Raw genomic sequence first — 21,908 nt, 5'->3', positions numbered from 1 at the left:
CATTTTAGGTGGAAGCAGACAGGGCACAGTGTGAGAAAGGTACTCCTTCCATCCTCTTCCTGCCCTCCCATTACATCAAGGAGAGTCTTGGGTGGGTGCTACGCCATCTTTAAAACCTCTCTGACACTTGCTAATCTCCCTTCTTAACCAAGGGATGGGGTCTGAAGCTCAGGGCCTTTGCAGGCAACAGTGTTTGGCTTGAATTTAGCAATGTCGCTTTACGTTCTGTCTCTCCAGTCTACTGTGACCTTGTACGTATGGCAAATTAAACAGTGATCAAAGTTTCTTTTAAATACATCTAAGTTGAAAATGTGAATGGGTCTAGTAATGGACATTCAATAAATAAACGTGACAAACATCATTGAGGTGATGTGTAAATACCCAGCAACTGGGAAACGTCTCTTAATTAGTGTGTTTGTAGGGTTGCTGTGAGGTTTGTCATTTCGTTTGGGGCACGTGCTGTGTCTGCCTCTGTCTGTGATATTTGCTCCCTTCTTCCTTCTCATCACCTGGCCGTTTCCTCTAGGAAGTAGGAATAGGTGGGATCCAACCTTTGCTCCCCCCACCGCCAACTTCACTGGGCTCTGGACCGCCTGAGAGCCTCAGGTCCGTGTCCTGTGGTCCCCAGTCCACTGGGGGGCGTCTCCACATGGCGCAACCTGCCCACACTCACACTGACCTCACTCCTTCCACCCTGGTCCTTAGGGGTCCGGAGCAGCGCTGCGTAGTTGCCCGTCTGCCAGGGCTTCCCGCGTCGAGGCCCCCCTCTGCGGGCCATCTGTCTGCCCTCTGCCGCTCAGCAGCCCTGGGATATGGGGACCGACACTGAGAGGTGACAGGGCTGGTGAGGTCCCCTGGCGGACGGGCAGCTGATCCAGGGTGACACCGATAGTGGTGCCGGGCTGGGCCCCCAGGCCTCAAGAAAGAGCCACGTGGGAAGGGGGGGGAGATGAACGGAGGTGGGGGCCTCAGAACTGTGCCTTTCCCAACCCCATGGCTACAGGGGTGCCATGCCCCTTCTTTTTGCAACCCCCAGTGGTAAGGGGCTCACTCCTTCTGGCCGCCTGTGCCCTCCCTGCTCCACTCTGCCTGAGACAAAGCTCCTCTTCCTCACCCTGTGAATCCAATGCTTGGCGAGGTCTGACGCTGCCCTGTGGACCCCCAGACCTGCCTGCTGCCCTGCTCTGGGATAGCACCTGGGGCCTCTCTGACCTCTACAGAACCAGGAGGCTTTTCTGAACTCCAAGGTCTGTGACTGTAGCTGGAGAGGCTCTAAGGTGGTTTGCAGAATAAAATGAGGACAGGGCTGCGGCCACTTGTCGATGTGTATATTTCAGGCTGGCGGGCTCTGCGTCTACTTAGCCTCCCCCAACTCTGCCCCTACAGCGAGGCCAGCCCGGGGCACTGTTTCCAAGGTCTGGCTCTTTTAAATTTAGCTGCAGGAAAAAGCAGTTTGTGCGGGCCTGGACCACGGAGACAATCAGCAACAGGAAAAAGTCATCCGAGGGGAGTTTTCAGTGAATTATGGAGGCATTGTTCCTGCGCCCAAGGAGCCGGGGCTGCTGGTCCAGCCTCACTGACCCAGCCCAGGCCTCTGGGGCCAAACACTGCCTGAGCTGCGTCAGGACAACACAATGTAAGAGTCTGAAGGCCAAAAAAAAAAAAAAGAGAGCAGAGGAAGAAAAATACTGGAAATTCCCTGTGTCCCAGCGATGGAAGAGCCTTTCTTGAAAATCAGCAGCAAGGGAAAGGTTGCTGCCCGCCCAGGCGGGGGGCCTCAGGAACAGGAGGAAGTCACAAGCGATATTTTGAGATATTTTCAGTCTGGTGTGATGCCGGTCGATTTTCCAAAACATGAGGGCCTCATGCTGGGGGGGAGAGTTGAGGTTGGACAAGGGTTGACCGGGGGTGGGGCCAGGCTCAGGATGGGCCAGGACGAGGACATAAACAGAAGCTGACCCAGTTGGAGAGCTCTGGTGTCCCAGCTGGCTGACATGCAGGCCCCTCGAAGCCCTGGGAGACCCAGGGGGTCTCCCATTGATCTAGAGGCCCTTTTGGCTCTCACCTTGATGAGAGGATCACAGATGAATACTGGGATCCCCTACACAGAAAGCCTGATAGGTGGCCAGGCAGATTCCACTTGCTCACCTCTTCCGATGGGGAGCTCACTACCTAATATCAGCCTAACCCACTTCTGCATGGCTCAGCCTGGGAGAAACAATAGCAATGCTTCTGGAGGAGACACAGTGGTGAACAAAATAGACAAAAATGTGTGCGCTCATATTCTAGTGAGGAGACACAGACAATGTACAAAATTAATAATGTTTATAGCATGTTAGAAATCATAAGCACCATGAGAAGATAAAGCAGGGAAAGGAGCAGGAGGTGCTTGAGATACAATTTGAAAAAATAGGGGGTTAAGGAGAAAATTCCTCCTCACTCTCAGCTGGGACCAGCCCCCACCCTGCCCCTGGGCCCATAGCCCATCTGCTCCTTGAGTCCTGGGATAGCCTTGCTCTGCTCCAGGCTGAGCAGGGCCAGCTACTCATGGGAAGGGAGCTCCAGCCCCCTCCTCCCCACTCTGCAGCGGGTCAGAGCTGAATGCCTTCCCCAGAAGTGGGAACAGCACTTTAAATCCCTTCCCTCTATGAATGCACCTCTGTCCCAATTTAGCTGTTTTAGAAGCTGTCCCCCGTTACCTCCCCCGAGCCCCCCGACTTCTGACGCCGTGAGCGGCCAAGAAGCCGTGCCTCCTCTGTCCAAGGTACTGCGCGTGTGCCCACCCAAGATGAAGGATTTGCATTTATTCCTCTTGCTTCCTCTTGTGGAATTCTTTTTGGCACAGAGGTGGACCGCTTATGAGACAAAGAGTTAATAGTAACATACAAAGAGTGCCTAAAAATACAGAACAAAAATAGAGGAAGGAATACAGGCAAAGACTCTGATCAGGCAATTCGCTCCAGAAATGCAAATGGCCAATAAATAAATGAATGCAGAGCCGCTCCGTGCTCAGGCAGTGGTGGAGACACAAACAAAAAGAACAGTGAGATGCCATTTCTCTCCCATCAGACTGGAAAACAATATTAAATATTGATAACATCCAGTGCCAGCAAGGAGGGGGGCAGTCAAGCAGTTTTGACACTGCTGGTGGGAGTGTGAGTCGCCACAGTCTTTTGGGACAGTAATCTGCGGTTTCTATTAAAGTTTAAAATGTGTCTCCTTTGATCCAGCAAAACCATACAGACACATAGGTGATAGGTACAAGGGTATTTGTTCGAAAAAAGGCACGTACTAAGTGTTGATCAATAGGGCAATGCTTGAATGAATCCTGGGACATTCATTCTATAAAATATTTGGCAGCCATATGTATGGACCTGGAACCGTGTTTGTGTATATTACTGGACAAAAAACAAGTTGCAAAGTCAGGTACATGGCGTGATCTATTTTTGTAAACATGCTTTGAAAGAGCAAAGAGTAAAATGGAAAGAACTATTCACCAAACTGCTAACATTGTTTACCCCAGGGCAAGAGGATCGTTAAGGGCAAGATTGTTATATTTTTATGTCACTTCTGTATTGTTTGACTTTCACAGTCAGTTTTTATAGCTCCAATAATTTAAGTAGTAAATACTTTTTCTTAAAAGCCATTTTGAGAGGTTCTTATGAAGGTCTGCCCATATGAGGAGGTCATTATCTCTCTGCCGAGCTGGGAGTCTGGCAGACCCTCCAAGGAGTATTCCAGTGTCCACGCCTCACCTCACATGAGCAGGCATCCCACTGCTCACTGAGCCTTGTGGGTTCTCCCTGCCTCAGTTTCCCATATCTGCCTCTTCCGTGCCTCATGCTACCTTCCCTGTTCTGTGAATAGTGCTGGTTCCAGAAACTGTGTCGAAGGGACTGGGCTGGGTTTCCTGATCCTGGTTAAAGATTTGGGAGACCAGGACAACAACTAGTTTCCACCTTGCATGCCAGCTCTGAGCAGTGGCAGAGGCTGCTATGCAGAAAGGGATTCTGAGGCCGTTTCTAGGCTCCACTGGCAAGAGTGCTGTGATTGATTAGCAATGTCTGCTCTTGTCAGGGGACTGGTCAATGGAAGCACCAAAGTCACTGATGGTCCATGCTTGGTCTAGGCCAGTGATTCCCAACCTGAAACATGAACAGGATCACAAGGGATCTCGTTAACATGCAGATTCAGGTCCAACAGGTCTGGGGCAGGATCCAAGAGTCTGCATTTCTAGCAAGCCCCCAGGAGATGCGGGGCTGCTGGTCCGAGGACCACCCTTTGGGGAGTGTAGGCCAAGGATCTTTGCAATCTCTATTCACAGCTACCTGATCTTCTCTCCCAAGTTTTCACACATTTGCAAACAGAAGTGATCAAACCCACCCCCACTGTCCAGCACTTTATTTATTTATTTATTTATTTATTTATTTATTTATTTATTTATTTATTTTTGGCTGTTTTGGGTCTTCGTTTCTGTGCGAGGGCTTTCTCTAGTTGCGGCAAGCAGGGGCCACTCTTCATCATGGTGCGCGGGCCTCTCCTTGTCGTGGCCTCTCTTGTTGCGGTGCACAGGCTCCAGACGCGCAGCCTCAGTAATTGCGGCTCACGGGCCTAGTTGCTCCGCGGCATGTGGGATCTTCCCAGACCAGGGCTCGAACCCGTGTCCCCTGCATTAGCAGGCAGATTCCCAACCACTGCGCCACCAGGGAAGCCCTGTCCAGCACTTTTTATATCCATCACATCTCTGATTCTTGGAACAGCCCAGGTTATTATTATCTTCCTTGACGGACGAGGAACAGGAGGTCCGGGAGGGGAAAGAAGTCACCCATGGTCCCCCAGCCACTGGTGGCAGATTGATCGCCCACCTCCCTCACCCCCAGCCATCTCCTTTCTGGAGCCAGAAACCACCCAGAAAGACCCTGCTGCTCCCTGAAAGCCCTGTGTTCCCTGCCATAAATAAGTCCCTGGCTGCACCCAGGTCCCTCCCCTTCCCTGGGCAATGTTTCACAGCAGGCTGGGGCTGGATGGCTGCGGAGGGGAGGGAGGCTTGCCGACAGCATGAGTTATGGGCTCCGGGAAGCCCATTCGTCACTGAAGGGAGAGAAGTTAACTCGAGCTTATTAAGTCTACAAGTTTATTATTCACATTGATCACCCAGCAGACAGCATCTGCCACCCCACCCTGGAACCGCAGTGCATTCTGATCACAGAATGTGTTGTGGCTAGGGGGACTCCCGAGTCCCCAGGAAATGCAGGTGGAGCACAGCCACCTCCGCTGCCCCTTCTAAGAGGCAAGGAGGGTTTCTCATCAGTGGCCTGTCACTCGTCTGCTCCCCACGCATCTGCCAGCCCGTGTTTTGGGCCAGGCTCTGAGCCAGGAGCTGGGACGCCGGGGATGCACAATCTGACCCCGTCTCCACCATCACGGCAAAGGAGGCAAAGGAGGTGGGACAGCCTGGTGGTTGGGAGCCCAGCCTTGTGGTCTGCCCGGTTTGATCTCCAGTTCTGCCACTCAGCAGCAGGTGACCTTTCATTTAAGTCCTGTGACTTTTCAGAGACTCCATTTGTCATCTGTAAAGTGGGGACATGCTCATTCATTAGACTAATATTTATTGAGTCCCTACAGAAGCGAAAGACTTGCTGCCCTCAGAGAATTTGTGTTTGGAGATGGAGACAGACGTAAAGCAATTGAGGAACATAAATAGAGTCATTTCAGATAGTGGCGAGTGCCAGGAAGAAAATAACCTGGGTCGCCTGGTGGAGAGTCACTAGCAGCATTGAGGGGATATGGGTGGGGTGCCCTGGCCTCTCCAAGAAGGTGGCGTTTGAGCTGAGACCTGAATGACGGGCAGGAGGCAGCCAGGGAGAGAGCTGGGCCAAGGGAGAGGGAGAAAACTGCAAGGACACTAGCCGTGCTCGGGCAAAGATGTGCACGGGGACAAGAGAAGAGGCCGGGGTGCCTGGGAGTTCAGTGAGATGGTGGGGAGGAGAGAGACGGGGGCCAGCAGCTGATGTAAGGACTTCAGATTTCATTCCACTGGCTGGTTTTAGGTTAAAAGAGTTGTTAGGGATATACCCATACTTGACCTCCCTCCATGGCTGTTATGAAGTCCAGTGGACACTGGGTGCCACGGTCTGATCCCTGTTGCAGGACAGTGCCCCCTGTCCCTCAGCTGCAGTGATAATGGCTCCTAATGGCTGACAGCTGCTGCCCCTCTCCTGGGCATTGCCCTTGGCTGCCACCCTTCTCCAGGGCCCCCTCCCCTCAAGGTGGGGCTAACTCTGTGGTGCTCTTGGCACTCCAGAGCTGCGCCGAGGCCAGTCTCCAGCCAGGGCCACAGCCTCGCTTGGCGTTTTGCCTTTGCCCTCCCTGTATCCCTCACTCCTGCTGAGAGCACTTCTTCAATAATTCACATACACCTGGATCCCTGACTTGGGCTCTGCTTCTAGGGGCCCCAACCTAAGACACGAGGATAGATCCAGCAGTGACTGTAAAGGCTGGACCCAAGGCCTGCCCTGCGGTGGTAACTCAGGGTGAGCAACTTGTCTGGTTTCACCAAGTCATCCATGGTTTTAGCACTGAAAGTCCTGCCTTCCAGGAAACTCCTTGGTCCTGGGCAAACCAGGATGGTTGGTGGCTGGTAACTGCTTGATAAGGTTCATTCATCCATTCAGCAAATAGCACTTGCTGTGAGCCTGTGCCTGGTTCTGTCAGTGGAGCCACGGCAAGGTCCAGCCTCACGGAGCTCACGGTCCAGCCGCAGGAGGCTGGCAACATCATCAGACGCGCGCTCAGGCCTGCAGGTCAGGAGGGCAGAGTCCTTAAGGGGGGGAGTTGCCGCCCAGTGAATGGGGAGGGGTGTCCAGGAGAGCACCCACCTCGGGGAGCTGATGGTCAGGAAAGCCCAGAGCTTCAGATCTCCAAATGCAGAGAGAGGCCACGAGAAGCAGGTTCTGGGGTGCCACCAGCCATGCCCTCAGCTGCTCCAGGAAACAGGAAAGCCCAGAATGCTGCAAATCAAAAACTTCTTTGGGGAGAGCCCTCTGGGGCCACTGAGGCTCCTGGGCCATCAGTCAAGGCAGTTAAGACAGGACTGGGAACCTCCCGTGAGCCCCACGATAGCCCAGACAAGTGGATCTAGTATCTCCATTTTATGGACAGGGAAACCGAGGCTTAAAGAGGAGTCATCACTTGCCCAAAGTCACCCAGCCAGTGAGTGGTGCAGCCTGGGAGGGGTCCCAGGGCTCTCAGGCTCCACAGCCACTAGGCCACCTCATTAATTCCAGAAGACGAGGAAGGCATTACAGCCTACATTTGATTCATCCCTTTCAACACTCCCCTTTCATCCACTCTCTGATTCTAGGGGGAAGTGGATGAAAGTGCAGGTCCCAGAGCCAGCCTGTCTGGGTCCAGACTCCAGCCCCATCATCCCTCTCTGCGCCACAAGGGCCTCGTCTCTCAAAGAGGGGATCACAAGAGCACCTCCCTCCAAGGCTTGTGGTGAAGATTAAACGAGTTAATATATGGACAGCACTTAGAGCAGAGACTGGCACACTGTCTCAGCTATTATTGCTATTTTTATTACCATGACTTAGTACAAGCAAGTCATAAAAATAAAACATTGGAAACAACCTAAATGTTCAGTAGTAGAGGAGTTATTAAGCAAACCATGATTATCTATTTCAGTGGACACAACATTGATTAAGACAGGTGGCCTTGGCACAGAAATAGACAACTAGACTAAGAGAACAGAATAGAAAGTCCAGAACTAGACCAACATGGGTGGCATCACCAGATTTATGACAACGGAGACACTGCAGTGGAGTGGAATAAGGATGATGAATTTTAAATAAATGCTGCTGGATTGGTTGAATATGCACATGGGGGAGAAAAGATCCTTGACCCCTACCTCACACCATACGCCCATATCTGCTTCAGTGAACTCCAGGCAGCCATCATCTTGACCAGAACATTGGATCTGTGTAAGTTTCCCTAGTCCTGCACTTTGAAGAAGGTAACCTTATGAGAAAATGTGAGAACTTGGAATAATAAAGCCACTTCAAGAGCATGCACAGACACTGATGAGGAAGGCAAGGTGAATTTCGGTGGCATCAGTGGCTTCATGTGAATGAAAATTTTGGTTGTGATGGTTGTCCTTTCAGTAAAGTGACAGACAGTCCTTTATTTTGAAGTTTTCTCACATAATTCACCCAGTCCAAGGTAATCACAGGAGTAGGAAGATGAAATTTAGGCAACAAGTAGTCAATAAGAAAGTTCCGATTTCCTTTGGAGAAAAAGGAAAACATGTTTTGTTGTCCCCCGACAGCGAGATGGAAAAAAAATAAAATAACCAAGGGAAAAGTCACCCCACGCTTTCCTTGTGGCCGTGGGCCCCCACCACCGTTGGCGCCGCGAGGAAGTCGAAGGTTGAGTGAGCAAAACATGTTTTCCTTCGGCAGGACGTCTGTAGGAACTGTTGGAATCAATTATTGGGAAACACAAAAATAAAATAAACTTCAGCCTGTGGTAAACATTACCCCTTCTTTCTGGGATCAGGAAAACAAAGGTCAGGATTGGGGTCAACATGGAACAGTGGGCCAGCACGCCAAGCAGGAGGCCACGACCTGGGCTTTGGTGAGGCCTAGAGAGACGGGAGCCTTCCTGAGCCTCAGTTTACCCAGCTGCAAATTCATGATCAGGTGTCCATCTCACAGAGTTGGGGGAACTCACTGCTCAATGAATGTGTACTTGGCTCCTACTCTGTGCCAGGCTGTGGGCTGGGCACTCGGAGGTGCTGTTTTTGCAGTGCTGGTGTGCGCAGGGCCAGCTTCACGAGTGTGCGGCCATCACAGCCACATGGGGACCCACACTCAGGAGGGCCCCGTGCTTGGTTTAAACCCCCATGTTCTACTGTCACAATTTGGAATTCTTAATTTTTAGACGAGAGGCACTGCATTTTCGCTTTGCACTTGGCCCCACAATTGCACGGCCGGTCCTAGCTGTGATGCTTTTCGCTTGCTCCCTGAGTGTGTCTGACCCCCCAGGTTCCCTCCAAGGCTTGGCACAAAAAGGGTGCCCATAAATGGGGTTGAAATGAATGTCAGAGGAAAGGCCGGGGGTTACAAATACTGCTCTACCACCCGCCCCACATGTGCCCTGGTCACAGGGAACCCCTCAAACCCTCATCAGTGCTGCGACTGCCACTGTTTGGGGGGAAATCATCTCCATTTTGGTTGGGGAGATCCTGAGTTAAGTGCAATGGGAAAAGCACCAGCCGTGTGGTTACAACAGACCTGGGATCACAACCGTCTGCTGCTCGCTGCCTATGTATTCCCAGGCAAATTTCTGGGCCTCAGTTTCCTCATCTGTAAAATGGGTATAATCATACCTGCCACACAGAGTGCCTGTGGTGATTAAACATAACATGTCAAGCACCACAGCTCCACCAGTTTGAGGAGGCACCGAGCCCACATCTATGTAGGCAGGAGTGTCTGCAACCTGAGGGAGGCAAATCATCCTCGGACTTTAAGAGTTTGACTGGACCCCAGAGCAAAGTCTGGATGCTGCTGCCTGTTCATTAGTAAAGTGTGAACAAATTTTATTTATAGTTAAACATTAAACTGTCAAGTCAGTGAGGTTAGACCTTCACAAACAATAAAAGACATCAAATTCTAACTGATGGCCTGCTTTGTGCCAGATACTTGTTCACTAGTAATACTTAGGAATACTATCTAACATACTGAGCGCATGTTACATAACAGACACCGGGCTAAGCACTGCAGGGTCATCATCTTACTTCATCTCCCCTAGTGGGCACGTGCGGTAGGTGCTAGAAATGCCCCATCTTATAAATGAGGGGGACACCCAGCGGGACAAGGACTTGCCAGGAGCTCAGGGCTGAGAGATGGGGCGGGGGTAGGGGCTCAAACCCCAGTGTGTAGTCCACACCCTCGTCCCAAACTCTGAGCTGTCAGGCTCTGTCCCCAGCTCACACTGTGAGATCATCAGAATTTGTCAGACCATGTGCTGAAGGTCCCCTCCCTCACACGCTGTCCCCTCCCTAGGGGCTCCTCTGAGCTGAAGAGGATAAGGCTCCAGCCTGTAGCCCCCCTGCCAGAAGGCAGCTCGGAGGCAGCTCCCACGGGGTACCATGTGTGCTGACTGCAGCCTCTTCTAGAAGGATGGAGACCCCCAGTTGTGGGGCAGTGCACTGGTGCCCAGGGTGCTGAGTGTTTTCATGGTGTCGGGTTCATTTCCCTAAGTGTCTGGATTTCAGGTAGAGGAAGCTCACCCCAGAAGTTGATGGTGTCCATGACAGGCGGTCACATTGCCTCTGGGTCCCTCCGCACGGGTGCACACGGGCTTATCAAGCTAATTAACATGGTCCTTGCAGAGCCGCTCTCCCACCCTCTGCCACCAGCCGGCAGAGGGGCAGAGCTCCATTCCGGAAAATAAATCAGGAGTCAGGCCTGGTGGCTCATCCAAATGCCTGTTTTAAAATCGCCAGCCTTGCTGGTGCATCCTGGAAGGTGACATTGCCACCCCCATTCCACAAAGATGTCTCACAAGGGGAGGAGAGCCCTGTGAGGACATGAGCTCCCTGTCCCTGGGGTAAGTCAAGAGCAGGTAGGAGGTCAGAGGTCGGAGGATGGAATCGACTGCCTGGCAGGCCTTCCCAGGGCTGCCCCAGCTTGGCAGGGCAGGGTATGGACATGCTCATGCCCCCTCAGACACTCCTCCACACCCTGAGATTATCAATGGACAGGCTCTCAGCTGATGACCCAGTTGGAACTTCAGGCTTTTTGGCTGGAAAGGATCCCTGTGCTCCTCCCAGCCCAGTCTCCACTCACAGTGCGGCCTCCACAGCCTCAACCCCGTGTTTCCCAAAATGAAGACTCTCCACCTCGACCTCAGGGAGGCTTAACTCACTGGGCCTGGAATGGGGTTTTGGAGTTCGCGCTTTAACCAGCGCAGAGTGTGCTTCAGTCCAGGAAGTTTGTGTTCACCTACGTTAACCCAATGATGTGGCCGATGGCAGTGGCCTTGACAAAGCCTTGGAGATTTTTCAGAAAGTCAATCACCTTTTCTCACCTGTGCGCGAGGCCCCTTTCAGCTCTTCGGAAGGCTAAGGAGAAAGGCACAGGCCCCTGGGTTTCCCCTCAACTCCGCCCCCTCCCAGCCGTGTGGTCTTGGGCTCAAGACTTTGCTTCTCTGCGCCTCAGTTACCTCATCTGAAAAATGGGGATAATGATACATCCCTCCCCGTGCACGAGTCCCCTACACAGTTCTTGGTGATTGTCAACATTCGTGAACAAAACTAGTTCCTTACAGGGCAGGCATTTAACCCTTGCTCCCCTCACCTCCAACCAACTCCTCTTGAGAGCTGCCTTCCTGGCCGAGACCACATCTCTTCAGACTGTGGAAGTGGGCAGGGGTTTGGTGATAAGGCCCAGGAAGGGGGGCCTCTGTCAGTATCGTCCCTTCGGTACGCAGCAGATATTAGAGTGGCTCTCACTGTGTGCCAGGCTCTGCTCTGGGCGCCCTGCCCTCCCTGAGCTGTCGTACCAGGTGGGTAGACGGACACCACATAGGGAAACAGATAAATCCTGAGACGATCTCAGATATAGGTAAGTGCAGGTGAAGAAGAGACACTGGGTGAGGGGATGCTGAGGGACTGGAGGGGTGGGGTTGTCTCTGAGAAGAGGTGACATTGGAGACCTGGCTGATGAGGGGGTCAGCCCAGCCACGTGAGCATTTGGGAAGGCATTTTAGAGAGCAGGACAAGTCCCAGGGGCCGGAGGGAGCCGGGCAGGGTCTGGGATGGAGAGGAAGGCCGGTGTGGCTGGAGCCCAGGGTGGTGGGAGATGGGGTGGGGAGGGGGCGTGGTGAGGCAGGGAGTGTGGGATCTTGGAGGCCGCAGCGAGGAGAGCAGCCTCTGCCACAGTGCGGGAGCTGCGTCCACCGCATCCTCCTCGCAGCAGCCCTTGGGCGTCGGAGGGAGGGAGGCTGGGTGTGTCCTGGTGCGCCGTCAAGGAAAAGGCTGGGCCCCTGAACAGTGGCAGCACTGGGGGCAGATCATGGAGTCCCCGCCCTGCCCTGCTCCCCAGCACCAGCACAGATGGTGTCTCCCCATGACTCAGGTCTCTCCAGGGTCCTGGGCAAAGCCCCCCCAGGAAACACACCATTCAGAGTCCCTGTCACTGCATGTCCGCACAGCCAGAGGCAGATCTTTAAACATGCGAATCAGAACATGCCCGGCCTGCCTCACCCTCCTTGGCTCCGCCTTGCTCTGAGGATAGACCCAAAGGCTCTCTGCTCCCCCCCTCGCCCGCCCCTGTGCCTCGCTGATCCCCAGATAGCACACCTGCCGCCCCAGCTGCCCGAATGCTCCCCTCCCCCACCCGCAGCCCTTGCAGGTCATTCCCTGCAAGTCTCTGGTCTGCACGGACATGTGGGCCTATTGACCTCCTGACCCCCATCTACACACTCAGCCCACGAGGCAGGAGGTTGTCATTCGTGTCATTGTCGCTGCCATCAGGGCATAGAACAGCTCATAGCACAAGCGAGTACGCGCTGGACGAGCAGTGAACTCAGCGGACGCTCACAACAGCCCCGCGCTGTTTCCTGTTTCACAGGTAGAGAAACTGAGGCTGGAAGGTTCAGTCACCTGCTCCAGGTACACAGCCAGCACAGCCAAGACTTCAACGGAGACAGCTGACCTCAGACCCCACCGTGTGCTCGCGGTGTGGTCACGCCTTTGCCCTCGGAGTTGAACTCCACGTTGACATCCATCCGATGGGTATGAAGTCCCTGCCCCGCCCTGCCCTCAGAATGGTGGTGAGACTTGGAGGATGTCACCTGTACAGTGCCACACCCACGAGGGGCTGGTAAGAAAGGGCCTCAGCCAGGCCTGACCTCAGAAGGGTTAACATGGCCTCTTTGTCCCATGGTTGCCATGGGGACAGTTCCTGTCCTTCAGGAAGCAGGGAGAGCAGTTTCCTGTTTTGAAGAAGGCTCGAGGGCTGTTTTCCTCCAATCAGCCTGCCCAAAGAGGGACAGGAAGCCTAGCGCCGGGCCACCCCTAATGCTGGGTGTGTGGTGGAGCCATGCCCACGCCCAGCGAGCCAGGAGGGGCCGTTGTGGAAATGCGGCCTCAGGAAAAAGCCAAACGGGCAGCAGAAGGAAAAAAAATGGCTGGCCGGAAGAGGGCGGTCACTTCCTCCACAGACCCTGGATCCCACCCAGTGGTGATAAAAACTCCGAGTGGCCCTGCCCAGCCTCAGACTCCCCTCCCCCAGAGCTCAGCGCTTCCTTGGGGAGTCAAAGGCCTGCTGCACAAAGGCTTTTGAGGCCCCTGCCTGTCCCTCTCACCCATCCCTGCACACTGGACACATCAGCCTAACTGGGCTACTGACCCCCAGTTCCCACTCCCACCCGCTGTGTGGCAGGCCCTTTCCTGCTCCCCTCTGCTTGTGTGATTTTTTTCCAGGGTGCAGAGCAAAGCTTGCCTCCTCCTGGAAGCCTTCCTAGCATGAGTTTGAGCCCTGCGATCGTGGGTCAGGAACATTCATAAATTTAGGCCTAATCTCTCTTGGGGTCCCTGCCCCAGCCTCCTTGGGCCATCCTACCTCCGGACTTGTCCCTCTGGCTCCCCTCCCACTCCGGCTACAATACGGGTCTGGCCGTGTCACTCCCTCCCCCAGAAACACTCTAAGGCTCCCCATCACCAGCAAGGTAAAGTCCAAACTCTTTGGCCAGCCATTGGAGAGCTTGTCCAGAGCACACTTCTCACCTTGCCCCAATCCTGCCCTCCTCTTCCATCCCCACGGGCTGTACCCTCACCTTGAACAGCAACCCTACCCCTCCACCTGTAAATGACACTTTAAAGCCCAGCCCAATGAGCCCATTCAATCTTCTGCCTTCACCCCTAGCTCTACTGTGTCACTGTTAGCTGACCCAGGCCCGTTTCTCAGACCAAGCCATGAGCTCTTCAAGGACAGGAAAGGGAAGAGAGAGGGGAAATAACATCCTTTCATCCTCACCATGACCCCGAGAGAAAGGTCTCATTGTTCCCATTTTACAGAGGACAAAATTGAGGTGCACAGTGGCAAAGTGTCCCTGCCCCCAAGGCCACAGAGCCAGTGACTGGTGAAACCAGGGGCCTTCAGGAGCCCCGCTTCTCCCTCTGCTCGTGCCTGGCCCGGTGTGTGCAGTGGGGTGGGGGTGAGGGCCCGGTCTTTGGGGCACAGGAAGGGAGGGGCGGCCTTGCTAAGCCGAGTCCGCCCCGGCAGGTGTCTGGCTCAGATCTGCCCACCCCTGGAGCCAGGAAGGCAACTCAATTACTTTCCAGGGGGAGATAAGCCCTGAAGCTGATGATGTCGCAGCCGTGGCGTTGTGGGGTGAGCAGTCCAAAAGCACAAAGAGGCTGCAGAGCCGGGGTCATTTCCGTTTTCATAACATGCATTTTATCCCCGGAGACAAAAGGCATAGAGCTGCTCCTCGTGGAAACCGGGAAACCAGGGGGACTCTGCTACAGAGAGGGATGCGAAGGTAGCTGGCCTTGGGCCCCAGCTTTATGGAAGCGCCCCCATCTCAGCGGTAAACAAAACCCTGATCGTTCCCCCACCCCGGGGCCAGGAAGCAGGGTCCAGACTGCCTCCCCGTGCTCCCGAGGGGCTCCCCTGTTGCCCCCTCTCACCCATCCCAGTATACAGAGGCTGCTCAGTAAATGCTCTCTCCCATCCCTCTCCTGCTCTGATCGTGGGGTGTGCGTGGCCCAGTTCCCGGTGTACTTTGTTTGTAAGCATTTATTGAACACCAACTCTGTACTAGATGTTTAAATGATAATGATCATTTCTTGAGCGCCTCCTGTCTTCCCCTCTCCCCTCCTGGATGCTTTAGATCATTCATCTCATTTAATGAGCAGACACTATTATCATATCCTTAACAGGGCAGCAGCGTGTTGAGGTGGGTAAGAAAGCCAGCCCCAGAGCCAGGGTGGAATCCCCACTGTTCACTAGCTATGTATCCCTGGGCAAATGCCTCAGCCTCTCTGTGCCTTGGTAGCCTTGTCTGTAACACAGGGGTAATAACATTGCCTACTTCAGGGGCAGGAGGAGTTTGTTTGTTGGGAGGAGTAAATGAGCTAATATATGCAAAAGACTTATTGAATGCACCAAATAAGCGCTCAGCAAATACTAGCTACCAATGGGGAAGCTGAGGCTGGGACCTGCCCTCCCGCCCAGGTCACACCCAGGTCAGTGTGGCTCCTGACCACTGCACTCTACCGCCTGTCTGGGAGGCTTGGCCGTGGAGCTCACAGAGCCTGGGCGCTGTTTCTGGAGATCACATCCAGCTTCGGTGCTGGCTCTGCACTTTGCCGAGGCTTCAGGCAGGCGGGAACAGGGAGCTGAATTTCAGTGGTTTTGATCTGAGGTGACTTAAGTTGTATGCAGAGCTCCACATCATTCCAACTTGGGCCTGGATCTCAGGGGGTGTGGGTCCCAGCGCTGGAAACCCCTGACTTACCGTAGGATCCCAGGCCAGTTATTTTTCCCTCTGGACCTCAGTTTCCGTGTCTGTCAAGTGGGCATAACACCTACCCTGGGTGGCTCACGTCTGCTGAGAGGAGCAAGTAAGATGGTGAGTGATTTGGAAAGCATGAAATCTAGGCAGACTTTGTGCCCATCACAGAGAAATCAGTGTAGCCTGGTAGTTAGGAACATGTTCTCAGAGTGAAGGGGGGGTGAGTCCTGGCTGGGCTGGAAGGGCAAGTCACTTCCCCAGTCTGGGCCTCAGTTTTCCCAAGTGTGAAATGGGGAGATAAGAAACACTTTATAGGGTTCTTGGGAAGAGTATGTGTGTGAAAGGCTCAAACCCAGAGAGATGATGGGTCATCACCCCCCACATGGTTATTGACCGCATCCCTGAGCTCAGTGAGTGGTTATAGCTCAGTTCCACAAGGACTAAGCAAGTCCAGCCACCAGTATCAGCTCCGGATGTTTGGAAAGCCCTCTGGTCTTTCCCATCCATTTTCTCGTATTAGGAAAAGCAAACAAAGGAATAAGCGTTTCAGCTTCATGGCCCATCACTCCACACCACCGTGTGGTTTCAGCTAAACAAGTTCAGACCTGGGTTTTTTTTCCCCAACTGCCCTTGGTGCTATGATCTTTTAAAGTAGACTTTGCTTAGCCTCAAATCCCAAATTCAACAGTCATGGCAAGGTCTTAGCCAAGCACTGAGGTCCCTTCCTGCCCTCCCTGCTTCTTTCCACAGGCCCTACAGCAAAGGGTAAGCTGGCCGTTGATTGAATTATCTGAGCCTCCCTCTCCTGCTCCTGCCTTGGGGGTCCTAGGTTCTTTGGGTTTTATTGCTAATTCCCGGAAATGATCTCAGCTCTTAAAACATATTTTCTTCTTGCATCAAATATTGAAGTGATTGATCCACTCACTCATTTGTACCCATATTCAAACGGACACCTCCCACCCTCTGTACCTCCACCTCCGTCACCTCCTCCAAGGCCACCATCTCCACCACATCCATCAAATCCATAACCTCCATCCACCTCGTCCTCCACCACCTCCGACTACATCACGCCTTCTACCCTAACCGTGATGTTCACAGCTACTTCTATCCTGTCACCACCTCCCCCTCCCCCTCGTCCTTCACCTCCAACACGACCTTTCCTACCTCCTCCATCACCTCCATCATCTTCTCCACCGCTTCCACGCAGGGATCCATAAAGTTTATGAAGGGCCTAAGTAACACAAATTCTGCCATTGATTTCCTATTTCAGAGGCAAAAGGTTTTCCCCACAAAAGGCTGGACGCTTAAGGACCCTGTAGCGGTTCAGAGACGAATAAGTCCTTTGAAAGGATCAGATTCATTTCTGAATTTGGAGAAACTGAGGTACACCCTAGGCCCTTGCCTGAAATGCACATAATCTGATTCTATACTGTGGGCATTAAAAGATAAAAACAAGACAAAACCTACAAACTTGGTTAGGTATATGGAAGTACTTGGTGAGTGTGAAAACATAAGATTTTTCATAATGACGGGAAACAAGAGTTTCACCTCCCCAGAGCCTTTCCACATTATCTAACTGAAATGTATTGATTCCTGTTTTCAGTATGTGTGCATTGAACATCCTCTGTGTCAGGCACCAACTGGCTCATGAAACAATTCAAATCAGACCGTCATACAAGTTTTATAGTTTTAGTGAGCACCTAATATGCACCAGGAGTTCTGCTGGGTGCAGGCCCCCAGATATCCAGAAACCTACGCACCTTCCAATAATGTATTAATAAGGAGACAGAGGTCAGAGGATTAAGTTCTCACCCCAGTGAGAACCTGGGGAAGTCTCTTCTCTACTTCTGTGGACTTTGGCAGCACATCTGGCCAAAAAGTAATGCGGTGAGTTATCCAGGGCAGTGTTTCTCCAGATGTATAAACAGATCACCTGGAGGTCTTGTTAAAATGCAGGTTCTAGTTCAGTAGGGCTGGGGTGGGGCCTGGGATTCTGCATTCTTAAGAAGCCTCTGAGTGCTGCTGTTGCTGGGCTCCACAGACGATGCTCAGAGAAGTGTTTCATCTGTGCAATGAAAACATATGGTTGTCTGGGACTGCCTGGACCAAACGCTGGACCGAAGGCATCTAGGTTCAGGGAGGACAGCCAAGGCTGCGAAATGCCTCATGGCCATTTGGAATTCTGCCTCCTCACAAGCTCCCAGCACAGCTGGTCAAAGTCACAAAAATTCTAGCCTCTGCCACCTTCAGTCCCAGAAAACCAAAGTGATCCCAAACAATAGTCTGAACCTCTGTCCCAGGCCTTTATTTTTGTGGAAAACACATATTTTTTGAAGACCTACTAAGTGCTGGGTTCTTTATTAGATGCCAGGGCTGCAGGGGTAAGCAGAGCATACACAGCCCCTGCCCTGGAGTCATCACCCTGGCATGGGGCCATTTCTGGGCCTTTCATCCCCAAATGAGGGACAGGAAGGGATGGTGGTGGTGCGGGGGGATATGTTCCATGTCCCCCCCGCCACCTACTCCCACATAGTAGATACATTGGCTGAATCGCCTGAGTGAATTGAGATGCCCCAGCCCCACACCCTCCCACACAGTGCTGGGGTTGCTGTGCGCCTACACCCTGGCACGTAGTGGGCTCACAACCAAACTACTAAATGACCAAGCCACACCTTGAGCTGGGTCCTGGAGATGCAGACATGGGACAGCCAGGGCAAGAACAGTCAGGAAAGCTCATGTGAACTCTTAGTTTACTCGGTTTCCTCAAATGTAAAATGGGAAGAACTTTGATACCAGCTTCATAAAGTCGTGGTGAGGCTTAAACGAGTAAATATGCAGGTACAGAGCTTAACACCTTGCCAGGCACACAGTAGGTGCTCTATAAGTATTGGCTGCCAGTTATAGATGAGAGACATGACCCTTGCCCTCAGCTTTCAATGGCTGATGGAAGGAAGCCCTTGGTATGGCTTTCAAAGCACGCCTCACCCCAACCTTCTGTGCCCCTTATCAGATGTTGCCACCCTTTATCTCCCTGCCTTGCCAAACCCCTCATGGCTCTTCCATCAGGCCATGCCTTTTCACACATCTAAGTCTCTGCCCAAGCTACTCCCTCCATCTGAAAGGCCTTTTTTTTTTTTTTTTTTTTTCTGGAACCCTCTCCACTCAGGGGCCACCTCTTGAGTTCCCACAAGCTCCTGTCTCCATCCCAGCACTTGTCCGGGGAAGCAGAACTGCCTATGTTTGCGTGGCCAATCCAACGGGTGCTCAAGGGTGAAGGCTTGAGTCATCCATGTCACCCAGCACCAGGCCTGGTCCCAGCGAGGTGCTGGCTGGTGAGCGCTGAGTGGACAAAGGCTCCTCATCTACCAGGTCTTCCTTTCAATGTCACCTCCTCAGGGAGACCTTCCTTGATCACCTGTTCTCTACTCCAGAGGTTCTCAAACTAGCTTGCATCGGAAGGACCTGAAGGATTTGTTAAACACGGGATTTCTGATTCAGTTAAGTCTGGGGCGGGCCCTGAGAATTTGCATTTTTAAAAATTACTCTGCCCCACGACCCTGGTTTATCTCCCTCAAGGCACCCATCACTCTCTGAAATGATGTTTATTGCTTATTTGTCTTGTGTCTCCACTGACATCCCATTTAAGATCCACTAGGGCAAGAATTTGGGGCTGTCTTGTTCTGCGCTCAGCACGGTGCTGGGCCCAGGACTGAATGAACGCCCGAGGTTGAAAATAAAGTGATAGACGGTCCGCTGGGCGAAGGGACCAGGAAGTCCCCAGGAGCCCAACTCGCCAGCTTCACCCCGCCCCTCCCACCCTTGTGCCTTGAACCTCGCGCAGCTCCCCGAGTCCCCACGGCCATGGCCCCTTTAAATGTGCGCGGGGACGCCTCGCCCCTCGGCTCCCTCAATCCCTGACAGAGCAGAAAGGGGAGAGAAAAAAAAAAAAGGCTTCCTCTCCGGGAGCGGGAGGAAACGTCTAGGAGGGGGCGGAGGGGCAGCGGCGGCACGGGCAGCGGCGCGGCGGCCAGAGCGCAGCGCGCGCGGAGCTGGGAGTCAGGAGCGGACGCAACACCGCGCGCTGTCCCGGCCGCTGCCCCGGCCGCTGCCCCCGGCCCCGCCCCCGGAGGCTCGCGCCCTGCGCCCCCCTGGCCCTGCGCGCCGCGCGGAGTCCTGAGTGAACGCAACGCCGCGCGCCCTGCGTTCGCGCCCCTTCCCCTCCCTGCCCCCGCCCAGCCCCGCCCAGCCCCGGAGGCTCGCACCCCCCAAGCCCCCACTTGCCCTGCGCGCTGCGCGAAGTCCGGCGCGCGCCGGGGGCGGGGCAGGCGCCACGGGGTGCGGGCCCCGCGGGGCGGCCATGGAGTGAGGCGGCGCGCGGACTCGTGCTCGGAAGGACGGACGCACCGACGGGCGGCCCCTGGCTCCGCGCGCTGGAAGATGAACAGAGCAGGTAGGAGGCTCCGCGCGACCTCAGGCGCCGAGGGACGCGCGCTAGGGGCCCCCGCCAGGCGCTCCAAGTTGTAGCCCGCGGGGCGCCGGGAGCGAGCTGCCGAGAAACCCCCGACCTTCCCACTCTGCTCTGCCTCGGCCGAGGTATGGGCGGGTCACGAGTGCCCTCGCCGAGGAGGACGAGAACATCGGGGGCCGCTGCCCCTGTCCGAGACGCCCAGCCTCGGGGACGCACCCTCGGTCTCGGCGAGGCCGCACCCTGGCCACGTACGGCCGTATCCCGCTCCCACCGCGGTCCCGGTATTGAGGGTCCCCTCGCAGCGGGGAATGACGCTCCCTTCGCAAAGGCGACTTGGTCGCGACCCTAAATCCTCACTCCTGCTCCTCGGGGTCCCCGCCAGGCCCTCGCTGGCCCCTCAGAGGCCCCTCCTGGCCCACGGGAACCGTCTGAGGTCTTCCCCACTGCGGGGTCTATTCCTGGTCCCTCGCTACTCCGAGGCGCGCCCTTAGCGGATTCTTGCTCCCTTCTCTCTTCTAGACGCCCAGACTTGGAGCTCGCTCTCCGAAGGAACTAAAAAGCCCTAGATTATCACACACACACACACCCGCGGCGCACCCCAACCTCCTGCAGTGCCGTGGCCCGGGGCCGCCTTTGTGCCTCCCCCAGGGGACCGAACGCCTAGGGGACGCCAAGGCTGAGCCGCACTCCAGGCGTTCCCTCCCAAGCGCTTGCTTCTCTGCTCTCCAAATCTGCCTTTGCTAGGCCAGGGATTCCGTGAAATCCAGAACGCGTTTGACAGTAGATAATGATCCCTCCAGAGGAGTGCCATTTAACAGGTTTATTAACTGAGAGTCAGAGATGGGCGGTGCCTGGAACCCAGTTCTCGGGTTCCTGACTCCTCCGCGGGGAGGGCAGAAAGTTTCCTCCTAGAGGCGAGTTTGCAAGGCAGCAGCCCCAGCTAACTTCATTTGCCTGACAAGGAGCGATTACTGCTCTTTTAATATTTTTCTCTTAGAATTTAGCAGAAGGCAGCTCTCTCTCCGACCAACACCCTTGTCCGAATCCGTACTCCAAAACACACATCCCTGAAGAAACAGGAAGCCACCATTTTGGCTGTCTTAGAACCATATCCTGCTGCCCTGAGTATGTGTAAAAAGTGTGTGTTTGTGTGGGTGTTGTGGGCTTTTTGTCTGTATAATCTTTTTGATGAAAAAAGTCATTGTCTTAGGAGTGAGGTGCAGATGGGAGACGTTTGGCTGGATTGATCTGACAAAGGAGAGACTTGGGGGCCTGGGAGTGTGGTAGCCGCCTCCCTGTGTCCAGGCCCTGTTTTGCTGGGCGTGTACGCACCTGGACAGTGAGTGAGTGTTGGTCGCAGGGTAGGAGGTGGGAGTGGGAGGAGGGATTCCCCTTTTGAGTAGTGAAAAAGGCTGGGGCAGGGTCTCAGCGCCCAGCAAGCCACTCCTTGGAGGAAGGAGGTGGACTGCTGCCTGATCTGGCACAGCCTGGACAGAGCCAGGCTAGCTCTTTCCTACACTCCTAATAAAACTCGCTTAAAACAATGGTGAGAGCCGATCCGGTATTCCCACGTTTCCCTGCATGAGGCTTGGGCAAGCCCTCCCTTCTCTGAGAATCTGGGGGATGGAGTGAGCCGGAATACACGTAAAGGCAGGTTTGGTCCCAGGAAATCTGCCATCCAGTCATTTGCCAGCATAAACCTGGTTACTTTTGCAGTGTGACGGCAGTCCTAGACCTCATATAATGATTTCTGTGTGCCAGGCTCTGAAGTTCCCGATCATGCAGCACAGTGGTTCATAGACTCCATGGGACTGAATCTCGTAACCACCATCCTCTTAGTTATTGTGACACAGCCAGTGTGTGGCAGAGCTGGGGTTGGAGTCCAGGTCTGTCTGAGCCGGGGACCCATGCTCTT

The 21,908-nt window shown here is 54.0% G+C and overlaps 2 protein-coding genes across 12 annotated transcripts in view; both read left to right on the top strand.

Moving 5' to 3' along the window:
* CUNH3orf20 (chromosome unknown C3orf20 homolog) overlaps positions 1–19,071 on the top strand; it is a 92,074-nt gene extending 73,003 nt beyond the window's left edge. For 2 of the 5 annotated variants that reach the window (XM_029242006.1, XM_029242002.1), the window contains one exon: positions 12,636–12,786. Coding sequence is in view for 1 of the 5 variants with exons in the window: in XM_029242001.1 (XP_029097834.1) it covers positions 12,636–12,773 (138 nt within the window). In the remaining 4 variants the exon portion in view is untranslated. Of the gene's footprint in view, positions 1–6,449; positions 6,511–7,363; positions 7,602–12,635; positions 12,888–18,691 lie in introns of those variants that run through there. The other 3 variants (XM_029242001.1, XM_029242003.1, XM_029242005.1) reach the window with 3 other exon arrangements.
* FGD5 (FYVE, RhoGEF and PH domain containing 5) overlaps positions 12,721–21,908 on the top strand; it is a 122,172-nt gene continuing 112,984 nt past the window's right edge. For 4 of the 7 annotated variants that reach the window (XR_003796583.1, XM_029241994.1, XM_029241993.1 and 1 more), the window contains exon 1: positions 19,865–19,975. Coding sequence is in view for 4 of the 7 variants with exons in the window: in XM_029241994.1 (XP_029097827.1) it covers positions 19,963–19,975 (13 nt within the window). In the remaining 3 variants the exon portion in view is untranslated. Of the gene's footprint in view, positions 12,800–19,864; positions 19,976–21,001; positions 21,119–21,230; positions 21,333–21,908 lie in introns of those variants that run through there. The other 3 variants (XM_029241995.1, XM_029241997.1, XM_029241999.1) reach the window with 3 other exon arrangements.

This window comes from Monodon monoceros, unplaced genomic scaffold, assembly GCF_005190385.1.
Source record: "Monodon monoceros isolate NGI ecotype Baffin Bay Population unplaced genomic scaffold, NGI_Narwhal_1 Super_Scaffold_3, whole genome shotgun sequence".
Lineage (NCBI taxonomy): Eukaryota > Metazoa > Chordata > Mammalia > Artiodactyla > Monodontidae > Monodon > Monodon monoceros.
Note: the sequence above shows the minus strand (reverse complement) of the source record. Positions and strands in the feature narration are given on the sequence as shown.